General features: G+C 36.7%; 1 protein-coding gene across 1 annotated transcript in view; it reads left to right on the top strand.

The window, feature by feature from the left end:
* Positions 1 to 390: 390 nt before the first annotated feature.
* The window catches only part of LOC115220460 (autophagy-related protein 101), a 31,131-nt gene continuing 19,480 nt past the window's right edge, over positions 391 to 12,041 (top strand). The window contains exons 1-4 of the mRNA XM_029790588.2: positions 391 to 538; positions 3,224 to 3,260; positions 7,862 to 7,902; positions 9,410 to 9,490. Of these exons, the coding sequence (XP_029646448.1) occupies positions 506 to 538; positions 3,224 to 3,260; positions 7,862 to 7,902; positions 9,410 to 9,490 (192 nt within the window). The 5' untranslated portion in view covers positions 391 to 505. The remainder of the gene's footprint in view (positions 539 to 3,223; positions 3,261 to 7,861; positions 7,903 to 9,409; positions 9,491 to 12,041) is intronic.

Here is a 12,041-nt window from a genome sequence, read left to right as displayed (position 1 = left end):
CTATTTTATATTATATAACGAACTCTCATACTTACTAATATAATGTATTTCTTAGTTTCGTAAAAGAAGCAGTTTTATTCAATACTATTCAGGAAATGACCCTTAAAAACAATTGTAAATGATTATTCTCGTTTATTTTTAAGCAAAATATGTTACTTTTACAATTTTGTTTTAACGATTTTACTTCTTTATTATTATAATTATTTTACGGACTTTATGACAATCTGCATAAGCGAACTGTCTGTATACATTTTAACATTCTCATATGTTCAATTATTTACGAGAAATGAAATGATTACAAAATTCAAAATTCATACAATAATTTTATATTTAAAATAATATCGTAATTTTTTCCAAAATATGTTTCATATATAAAGTTACAAAAAAAATTATTAAACTGAAAATAACATTTTCTTCGTACCTACTGTTTACTGTTGTTATCTCATAATGGCTACGTCGTGAGTGACTAATTAACCAACATTCTCTCACGTATTATCTGCTGTCCATGATGAATGCACGGGCACAGGTACTAGAATTGGTAAGTCGATAATGTCCTATCCATAAACATCGTAGTTTTTCTTTTTGATCACATTTATTTAAGTCATCTCTTAACGTTTCTATATATTATGTCTTCCAATTCTGATGACTAGTTTTTGTTTCCAGTCTGAGTCATTCCAATATTAGTTCTATTACCAACCACTGCGAATAGTGACGAGATCGGTTTCTTTTATCATCTTCTTCGAGTATATGGGACCTGGACATAGAACAATGAATTATTTAAAACCATTGCTGCGTGTAGGTAAAACAACTGCGACTAAACACCTATTCTGGAAGAAAGGTGTTCAAATTTTCCTTAGCGTTACTACCCTGTTTTATATCGAAGACTATATTATTTAATGTAAACTATCTTTTCTTTAAATGTGACCTATAAGAGATTTCGCAAAGATTTCTAGCAGATCGAGCGACCACAGTGATTTCGTATTGTTCGGAAAATCGCATGTGTATTGATTAGAGAAATCGGATTGTGCTTATTGAACTGAATGACTCTAGGTTGCGGGGACTGATAGTGTTTAAAACTGTCAGTGATAAAAACGATCGATTTATAATTTAAAATATCATTACATTTTTATTTCAATTTATCTCATAATCTCTACAAAAACACAAGGCTCCCGTGTTGACAAGTTTCTTGTATAATTTTGGGCATCACTGTATATTGAGTGTTACCACTAACACTTTTCAGAGTACTATTTAGTACATACTAAACTAAACTTCATCGTTAACACGGAAGGCTATTACAAAAAAAAAAAAAAAAAGGGAATATTACAAGGATTGATGCCACATTAGTTAATTTGTAATGCTGCCAGGCTACACACACTAATTCCTGTAACGTTTCTGCCAGCTCGCCGCTCTACACACACTAATTCCTAGAGTTTTGTTGTTGTTTAGCCCCCCAACTCAGATTTGATCAAGTAGACCCATGATCAATGGCATTCCAACGATGACATGTCACTTTTGTCGTTGGTTCAATTAATTCAGGACTGCATTATAAAACGGCAATTTGTGATATGAAGGTGAGTTGGCTGCTGTTTCTAACAAGTCGAGTAACCACGTAGAGGCTTCCTCACTGGTTCAAGCAACTAGAAATATATTTTCGTGATACTGACTTTAGACTTTTGTGTGATGAACTGTCTATAGACACAGGTGCAGTGGGGTACTCGAAAGAGATTCAAAAGTATACTGAAAATTATTGTGTCACATTGATTGTTATTAATAGTCAACAATAGTCTCAGACCAAGACACATGTCATCTCACAGGCCATCATCCTCTTCAAGAATTCATGCACAACTGATGTAGGGAGAAGAGAACAAGTTTATTTTAATTGCAGAAGCTTTGTAAACCAGTCACACTTTTACCTAGTGTAGTTGTAGGACATGCTCTTGTATATGCCACCTGATTCACTAGCATGCTTGATGGAAGTCAATTCTTTTTATCCCATACCTAAACAACTTTTTCCATAGTAGTATAGTTTTTAGAGAATAGACCAAACTGCTTTGTGTTATTAGTTGGTGTGAAAATCTAGATTAAGCCCTGAGCTTCTGAAATGTTGCTAGGCATTCCACAGTATAATGGAAGGCAAGGTTTATGATATGAGAAGAATATCGTCTCCTTCCATCATCTTTTTGTTGTTCATGTAGTTCAGGCTTCCGACAGGCGAAGAGAGAAGACTTCAAGTACAAATGCTATTTACAACTAGTTTATTTACAGGTTTTACAGGATAGGTGAAGTGTGCTGCTCTCATCAACCATCTTAAGCTCTGTGTGTTGTGTAGTAGCTCCATTAACCTACAAACAGGACCAGCCAGTGATGGTGTTCACAAAGTGGTGCCAAAAAGAGAGAGGTCTAAATCAGGTTTTCCCTTTATATAGTTTTCCATCGCGAACCTCATTGTGATCTCGCACATGGCAAATGGATGCAGGTGAGGTCTCGCTTCAGTCTCGAAGGTGGCAATGGTTGCCGCAAGATCTCATCCAATATGGCGCTGGCTGCTTGTGCCGCCACAACAGTTTCCTATCAGTTGGACAATGTGGCCATTGATATTTCAACCTATTCATTCTATGGAGAATTGTTGCTAGGCAAGAGCACATTCTTGGAGAAATTCTGGACAGCAGTGAAAATCAACTGAATGACCTATTTTGGAAGACTTCCAGCTTGAGGATTATGGCAAGTGGGTTGACCCACATTCTGAAAGTGGCCAGCTGGCAGAATCATCAGCAAGATGTTCAGTGGCATTTCTTCTGGCTCTTTACATTCTGAGTTCAAATTTTACTGAAGTCAACTTTGCTTTTCATCCTTTGAAGTACCTATTCAGTACTGGGGTCAATGTGGTTGACTAAACCCCAACCCCTAAAAAAAAATTACTGGCTTTGTGCCAAAAGTTGAAGCTGTTACTATTACTGTTACTAAGGTGGTGAGCTGGCACAATTGTTAACACACTGGGCAAAATACTTAGCGGCATTTGTCCATCTTATATTCTAAGTTTACCTTCTGCTGGGGTCAACATTACCAGTTGAGTACTGGGGCCAATGTAACTGACATATTCCCTCCCCCGAAATTGCTGGTCTTGTGCTAAAATTTGAAACCATTATTATTATTACTATCTCAAGTTTCATTTCATTATAAATGTATTTTTCAATATTTTCTCCTTTTTTTTTTAATATTTCAGAAAGTTGAGGGTCGTCAGATAGAAGAAGCTGTTGCCAGTAAGTACATTCATCATTCAGAGCACATTAGTGGTTTTATATTGTGTTTGTTAACCCCAATTCACTCCTTATCAAACAGTTCTATAAACAAAGACATTCCATCTAGTTTTTTTGATGGATAACTAAAACTACACATTAGCCAATATGCCTTCCTCTCTCTTTTAAGATGGCAGGGTATGATTTAGGTGAAATTTGGCTAGTGTTTCTAATAGTGTCTCATTTAAAGTGCCAAACTTAATGTTGCAGGGATGATATGTGTGATTGTATGTGTGTGTGTATATATATATATATACATATATATATGGTTTGAAATGGTATTAAAAAACAAAAGACAGAGACAGGTAAGAGACAACTAGTAAGGTGTATTATTAGTTTCACTCTCAGAACAAACAGAGGAGTATTTGATGCTTCAAGCCTATGCTCTTCTATAGAAAGGAATGAGGAAAGAAAAAAAAAGTATTTGGATCAATGGATGCACATATTGAATATATGTATATACCAAAACTCTATAATTATAAGCATAATTATAATTATAGAATTTCGGTATAAGGTTACTGATAATGGTTCTTTTAACATACCAAACTACTTGGTAAAATTATTAATTATTAATTAATTTTACCCTTTATTATTATTGATTATATATATATATGTGTGTGTGTGTTAGAAGGATTGGAGGTGATGTACAGATTTAATGCATCAGATTTCTGATGAAACTACAGGAGTGAAAGCGCTAATATGAAGAAATAATATGTGATATGTAAATAAATATATATTTTTACAACCATCCAGCATTCTGAACACCTTTTTTCTTTCATATATATATATATATATATATACACATACATATATGGTGTCACGCAACTGGCACATAGAGGCATCCATTACACTCTCAAAGTGGTTGGCATTAGGAAGGGCACTCATCATGCCAAATCAGACTGGAGTCTGGTGCAACCCCTCAGCTTACCAATCCTGGTCAAACCATCCAACTTATGCCAGCATGGACAATGGACATTAAATGATGATGATGTATATATTTGCAATAATTATGATAATAGAGAATGTGGAGACTGGTACATCTTCAAAATTTATTTTACAGTGTTATACAGCATATTTTTATAGTTATATTGACCTGCACATGTTGTCACTATACAGAAGTAAATTTTGAGGATGTACCAGTCTCGATATTCTCTGTTGTTATAATTATTGCAAATATATACTCTCCAGAGATAATACTACCATCCAGTGAAGTGAACATGGAATTATCCATTGGAGGAATTTATAGCATGAGTGACAATTCCTAGTAGTCATAGATGTTAAATACTAATCAGTTCAGTTAACCATAACCTGGAACATAACTGAGAGCTACCACAGTATCCGCCCAGATAATATATCCCTCTAAACTCACACACATATATTTATATATATGTGTGTGTGTGTATGTGTGCATATGTATGTATATATATGTATATATAGTTAATCCAAACAAGAAAACACAAAAAAGCACAACAACGCAAGGACGTGGAACAAATATAGTATTATTGGACGCTCAGGAAAGAAGGAGGGATTAACGTTTTGAGCGGAGCTCTTCGTCGGAAACAGAAGGGAAGACAGAGGAAAAAAAATCGCCAACGGTACACACGAGGTCACATTTTGAAAAGTATATATACACACGAGGTCACATTTTGAAAGTATATATGTATATATACTTTCATTTGTTTCTGTCATTGGACTGCGGCCATGCTGGGGCACCATTTTGAAGACATATTTGTCCGGTACTTCTGTTGGTCTCTTTTTTTTTTACAGACAATAGAGCAAGAAGCACTCCACACAAACGCAGGTTTGTGAGATGGTTGTGATCTGTTAACAGTTTCGAGTAGGAACTGGAAAAAGAAGTATAAACATGCAATATATATGTGCACACTGAATTCACAAGATGGAAGTGAAGAATAAAAACGCAACATCAAACAAGTTATATGATGGTCTACATGCCACATCTGACACCACTTTCATGCAGCTTTGCTGCAATTTTCTTGTTTGCTGAGTAGGTACATAAACAAACCCACACTGGTTGTCAAGCAATAAGAGGCAAACACACACACACACATACACATATAATGGATCCTGCACAGTTTCTTATTTCTTTATTGCAACAAGGTGCTAAACATAGAGAGGACAAAATAGGACAGACAAAGGGATTAAGTTGATTACATTAACCCCCAGTGTGTAACTGGTACTTCATTTATCGACCCCGAAAGGATGAAAGGCAAAGTCAACCTCGGCGGAATTTGAACTCACAACGTAACGGCAGATGAAATACCATTATGCATTTCACCCAGCACGCTAACGATTTTGCCAGCTTGCCGCCTTATTGCACAGTTTCTCTTTACCAAATTCACTCACAATGCGTTGGTCAGCTCAGGGCTATAATCCCACTGCATGTTACTTTGAACAAGTGCCACATTCTGTGACTGAACTCAAAACCACATGGTTACAATGTGGACTTCTTAACCACACAGCTATGCCTATGATTGTGTATTTCAGTCATCAACATATATTGTCTGAAGATGTACATATTGGCAAGTAAGCCGATAAACCTGTGCTTTCAAACAGAAATATCATCATCATCGTTTAACGTCCGTTTTCCGCGCTAGCACAGGTTGGACGGTTCGACCAGGGTCTGGGAAGCCAGGGGCTGCACCAGGCTCCAGTCTGATCTGGCAGTGTTTCTACAGCTGGATGCCCTTCCTAACGCCAACCACTCTGCAAGTGTAGTGGGTGCTTTTTACGTGCCACCTGCACAGGTGCCAGGGTGGTCTGGCATTGGCCACGATCGGTTGGTGCTTTTAACGTGCCACCGGCACGGAAGCCAGCCAAGGCGGCGCTGGCATCGGCCATGTTCGGATGGTGCTTTTTATGTGCCACCGGCACATCATTATTGTTTAACATCCGTTTTCTGTGCTGGCATGGGTTGGATGGTTTGACAGGAGCTGGCCAGTCAGAGAACTGCACCAATATCCAATCGTTTCTGTTTTGGCATGATTTCTACAGCTGGATGCTGTTCCTAACACCAACCACATTACAGAGTATACTGGATGCTTTTTACATGGCACCAGCATGAGTGTTTTCTATGTGGCACTGACAATGAGTGCTTATCATGTGGCACTGGAACAGGTGCTTTTTATGTGGCACTGGCACAGGTGATTTTGACATGGCACTGAAATGAGCTATTTATTTTCCATTAGTTGCACAGGTGTATGGCTCAGTGGTTAGAGTTTCGAGTTTACAATCGTGAGGTTGTGAGTTCGAATCCCAGACCGGGCTGCGTATTGTGTTCTTGAGCAAGACACTTTATTTCATGTTGCTCCAGTTCACTAAACTATAGAAATGAGTTGCGACGTCACAGGTACCAAGCTGTATCGGCCTTTGCCTTTCCCTTGGATAACATCGGTGGCGTGGAGAGGGGAGGCCAGTATGCATGGGTGACTGCTGTGGTCTTTCATAAACAACCTTGCCCGGACTTGTGCCTGGGAGGCTACTTTCTAGGTGCAATCCCACGGTCAGTTATGACTGAAGGGGGTCTCAGCAGTGCGCACAGACATGTCTTTGGTCTTTCTTGCCACCAGAAATGCTCAATGGAAATCTATGCTGAATGATGCTACTGCTCACAAAATACATGATATAAAATAAATAAAATATGTAGAACAGATTTGCATCTATTCTACTCAAAGCTGTGCATTTGTAAGGTGAAGCATATCTGATGTTGTCCCCTGTACTTGCCTAAAAATTGAAATTACTATTAGTCTTTAACTAATCTTTCTTTTTTACAAGGAAAATATTTATCTTTTACTTGTTTCAGTTATGAGACTGTAGCCATTTTTTTGTCGATGAATCAACCCAATACTTATTTTGTTTTTAATCCTGGTACTTTTTTCTATTGGACTCTTTTGCCTACCTGCTAAGTCATGGAGATGTAAACTCACCAATGCCAGTCATCAAGCAGTGGTGTGGGACAAAAACACACACTCACACACACATATGGAAGGCTTCTTTCAGTTTCTATTTACCAAATTCACTCACAAGGCTTTGGTCAGCCAGAGGCTATCATAGAAAACACTTGCCCAAGGTGTCATGCAGTGGGGCTGAACCCAGAACCACATGTTCAAGAAGCAAGCTTCTTACCACACAGCCATGCCTTAACCTATATTTAATTCTTTGGTATTAACAACACCAAAGCTGGCATCGGTGCCTGACAAATTCTGTGACTCATTGGGCTCTGTCAAACCATCTAACCCATGCCAGCAAGGAAAACGGACGTTAAATGGTGATGATGATGATTGACTACTATAATTATTTTAGTTCACTTTATAATTGCTTATGTATTGACTATGTTAGCACTAACTTAGCTATTGCTATATATTTTAAAGAAATTTCAGCATGGAAGGTGTTTTATAAGCCACATGATCTCAGATCAGGTCACTTGCTATGCAAGTACCTCTCTGTAATTTAAGAAATTTGTTCACAAGCAATTATAATAAAGAACATTGAATTATGTTTATATTGATATTTAGCATATTTTGATAATGTGTTATATTTTCTTGCAGGCATTTTTCATGCTTTACTTTTCCATAGAACATTAGGAAAAGTAAGTATTTTCTTTTATTTATGATCAATAAATCTTCTTTCTCCTTTAAAATAATATATCATCATCAGCAAAAAAAAAAACGAAGAGAAAAATGTTGTTTTTCATTCTTTGCTTTAATATAAGTGATGCATTATTGAAGTTAGAAAATAGATTATTAATTATTGTTGATACAAAAGAAAATTATACAAACGCTTTGTTTTCTTGGGGTTGTTTTTTCATTAAAATAATATTATCTACAAGAAAAATGTGTTTCTTTTTCATTCCTTGCATTAATTAATATCAATGAAGTATTAAAGTTAGAAAATGGGTTATTAATTATTGTCGATAAAAAGGCAAAATAAACACTTTGCTTTCTTGATTGTTTTAATTTCCAGTTTCATGATATAATTACCCATTATTTGTCTGTTATAAAAGGAAATTCATATCTTGCATTATATAATATGTATGTGTGTGTGTGTGTATGTACATATATGTGTTTATATATATATATAAAAGTAGATAAATGGTACAAGGCACCAATATTTACTGGAAAGTAACAATCGTAATAAATACGACGCTATTGTATAACTTCACTGCGTATATACTGGCAAAGACGCGTGTGTGCAACAAACATGAAAAAAATTTGTCTTACCTCTAGGAAGAACATTCGATAAATGGACAACCTAGAATCGGATAATGCAGGACCGGTTTCTAACTCTTCAAATACGTTTGACAACGTAAATTTGATTAGTCTTCATCAGCTGCATTTACCTAGACAAGATTTCAAATGTTGCCACATCAATGCCAGTATACTCATCTGAACGCCAAAACGTTAACAGAACGAGAACAGTGAAGAAATTTCAATGAAAATAATAATGCAATACAAATGTATTACTTTCCAGTAAAAGATAGCCCCATAAGGGTAAAATATATATTTATATATATATAAACATTCCAAATATTCTCCATTTGAGTTTCTTGGAATGATTATACACAATGTTGATGATGAGGATGGATCACATGTGGCATACATAAGGAGGTGTCTCTCACACACACTTTGTTCTAAAAAGATGTGCACCCATTACTTGAATGATAGTATGTGCACAATAACTTACTTATTTACAAATCCATGGGACTCTTCTAGACTTAGACAAAAAAAGCCTTGTCATTTTGTTAGTGATTAGCTTGAATTCTATGAAGAAGACTTAAATAAATATCAAAGAAAAATACACACACACATATGTTAGAGTTAGTTATGTGCCCTGCATAGTTGTGAAACTGAAGCTAGAATTGGTGAACATTTGGTCAGTTGTCCAACTCTTTATCAGTTCATAACCCCCATGTTATGGTACATAAGGGCCTAGAATTTAATGTTATATTTGTGTAGTGTCTTTTCCAGTTTATTAAAATTTAGAGATTGTTCCTTTTTCTTTAAGTCTAAAGAAATGTCTTATTGAATCTTCTCTTTGATTCATGCACTGAAAATCATGAACTCAAAATTAAAGTATTTTTTCTGTTTTATTTTCAGTTTACATGGCGAGAGGATGGATATTCAATTGGGACAGTTGGTATGACAGATATAGATTGCGATTTCATTGACTTTACATATGTAAGTATTGTATTGTTTTCATGTGTATCATCATCATTGTCACCGTCATCATTACCTTCCCTGCTTTTCTATACTTGTAATAGTTAGAAGGGCCTTCTCTTTCTCAGTGTCTCATCATTTGTTGTGATTCATTGTCATCTCATTTGTTAGCTTCAGACTCTTGAGATCAGCTTCCACCACTTCTTTCCATGTCTTCCTTGGGTCAGCCCAAGCCTTGTGAATAAAACTGGGTTGAAAGAACGTTTGTAATCCATTGATTGAACTGTCTTTATAATTCATAGGTCTAGCTTTGTCATGCAGTGCTATGCTGATTCTACCTTAGAATTACATTAAGAGTACAAGTTTCTGTGGAATATTCAGCCAGTTACACTAAAATTCAGAAAGTAAGTAGTTTTGTAAGTTGTAAGACGGGAACACTCATCATCAAAGTTGATAATGGGTATGTTGATTCATTTATATATGTTTATATATAGTTGTATAAATATGGGGATCTTTCACCTGTGTAACAAGTGATTCCAGTGCAATGAATATAAATGTTTTAAGAGCTGTTTTTTGAAGTCAAGGATGGAGGCTCTAGCTAAATGGCTGCACATAGTGTACACAGTGGAAAAGCCAGTAGCCATTGCCAGTCGGACATTAAATAATAATCATCATCATCGTTTAACGTCCGCTTTCCATGCTAGCATGGGTTGGACGATTTGACTGAGGACTGGCAAACCAGATGGCTGCACCAGGCTCCAATCTGATCTGACAGAGTTTCTACAGCTGGATGCCCTTCATAATGCCAACCACTCCGAGAGTGTAGTGGGTGCTTTTGTGTGCCACCGACACGAGGGCCAGTCAGGCAGTGAAAAACAAATATCATTCAGTAATCAGGTGAGTGCTCAAGTGGACAGAGTTTGGAATTCTAAGAATTAAGGCATCTGGATGGCTTCGAAGATTGCAAACATTAGAAAAACTTATCCATTGGAAAAGTAAATTGATTCAAAAGTAAATTGCTGATCAAGATAGGGAATCGAAACCCAATTTGTTAAAATTTTGGCTTGCTTTCTTATCATTTTTACACACACTTACAGAGTAAGGATTGAAAAGACTCATGACACTGAAGAATTTTCAAGAGATGCATTTGGTATCAAAGTGTAGAGGAATTATTAATGGCAAATTAAAACTCTTGTATTGTGAGCACAACGAAGGAAGATTTTCAATTTGACCACCTCATCATCTGAAGTGACTCTACAATAATAGAATGAAATCAACGTTAGCATGCTTGGCATTCTTTTGATTAACCAGTTTGGATGTAAACAGACAGAAAGGTTAGAATTCAGAACAGTGAAGGATGAAACTTCTGGTGTTCTGCTGCCCCATATAATTCCTACAACAATAACATTATGTGCTTGTGAAACTAAAATCTGTGTTTTGGAGAAGTTTGGAAAGTGTCAGTGTTGTTGTAAGGGAAAGAAACCAAAAAGTTTATGAGATTGGTATAACTTTTTTTAGTGGAGATGCAATGGCCCAGTGGTTAGGGCAGCGGACTCGCAGTCGGAGAATTGTGGTTTCAATCCCCAGACTGGGCGTTGTGTGTGTTTATTGAGCGAAAACACCTAAAAGCTCCACGAGGCTCCGGCAGGGGGTGGTGGTGACCCCTGTTGTACTCTTTTGCCACAACTTTCTCTCACTCTCTCATTCCTGTTTCTTGAGTAACGCTGCGATGGCCTGGCGTCCTGTCCAGCTGGGAGGAACACACGCCACAGAAACCAGGAAACCGGGCCCATGAGCCTAGCTAGGCTTGAAAAGGGTGACATCGTTTTATAACTTTTTTAATGGTAGTACAACAGTTACACTGTCTTCCTCCTCCTCCACTTCCTTCTATTGTTACATTGTCACATTCACTCTTTTGGCAATGCAACAACTTTTAAATGTGCTCTTTTTAAACTTGCCAAATATTCACTCCCTACTGCCTTTCCACTATTTAAAACTACTGACTCACTCAACTGCCTGATTGTTTATCACAATTCATCACACCCAAACACCTACATTTACCAAAACAGTTTAAAGAATTTTTTTTTTGCAGTATTTTATTTCTGAACCCAACACTCCCACCCCCACCCATTCTGACCCATCCTTCTTTTGCAAAAATATTTCCAACTTCTTTTTTTTTTTTTCGTTTACTTGCTTCAGTCATTAGACTGTGGCCATACTGGAGTACCACTTGAAGAATTTCTTTTTAGTCAAATGAATTGACCCCAGTACTTAGTCTTTTCTTAAGCTTGGTACTCATTCTATCAATCATTTTTGCTGAACTACTAAGTTACGGGGACGTAAACATACCAGCACCTATTGTCAAGTGGTGGTGGGGACAAACACATACACACACACACAGATATATATATATATATATAACAGGCTTGTTTCAATTTGTCTATCAAATCTACTCAAGGCTTTGGTCAGCCCAAAGCTATAGTAGTACACACTTGTCCAAGTGCCACATAGTGAGACTGAACCTGTATCCATGTGGTTGGAAAGCAAACTTCTTACCACACAACCACACTAC

This window comes from Octopus sinensis, linkage group LG16 (genome assembly GCF_006345805.1).
Source record: "Octopus sinensis linkage group LG16, ASM634580v1, whole genome shotgun sequence".
Classification (NCBI taxonomy): Eukaryota; Metazoa; Mollusca; class Cephalopoda; order Octopoda; family Octopodidae; genus Octopus; species Octopus sinensis.
The sequence above is the reverse complement of the archived record's forward strand: the minus strand, read 5'-3'. Positions and strand labels throughout refer to the sequence as shown.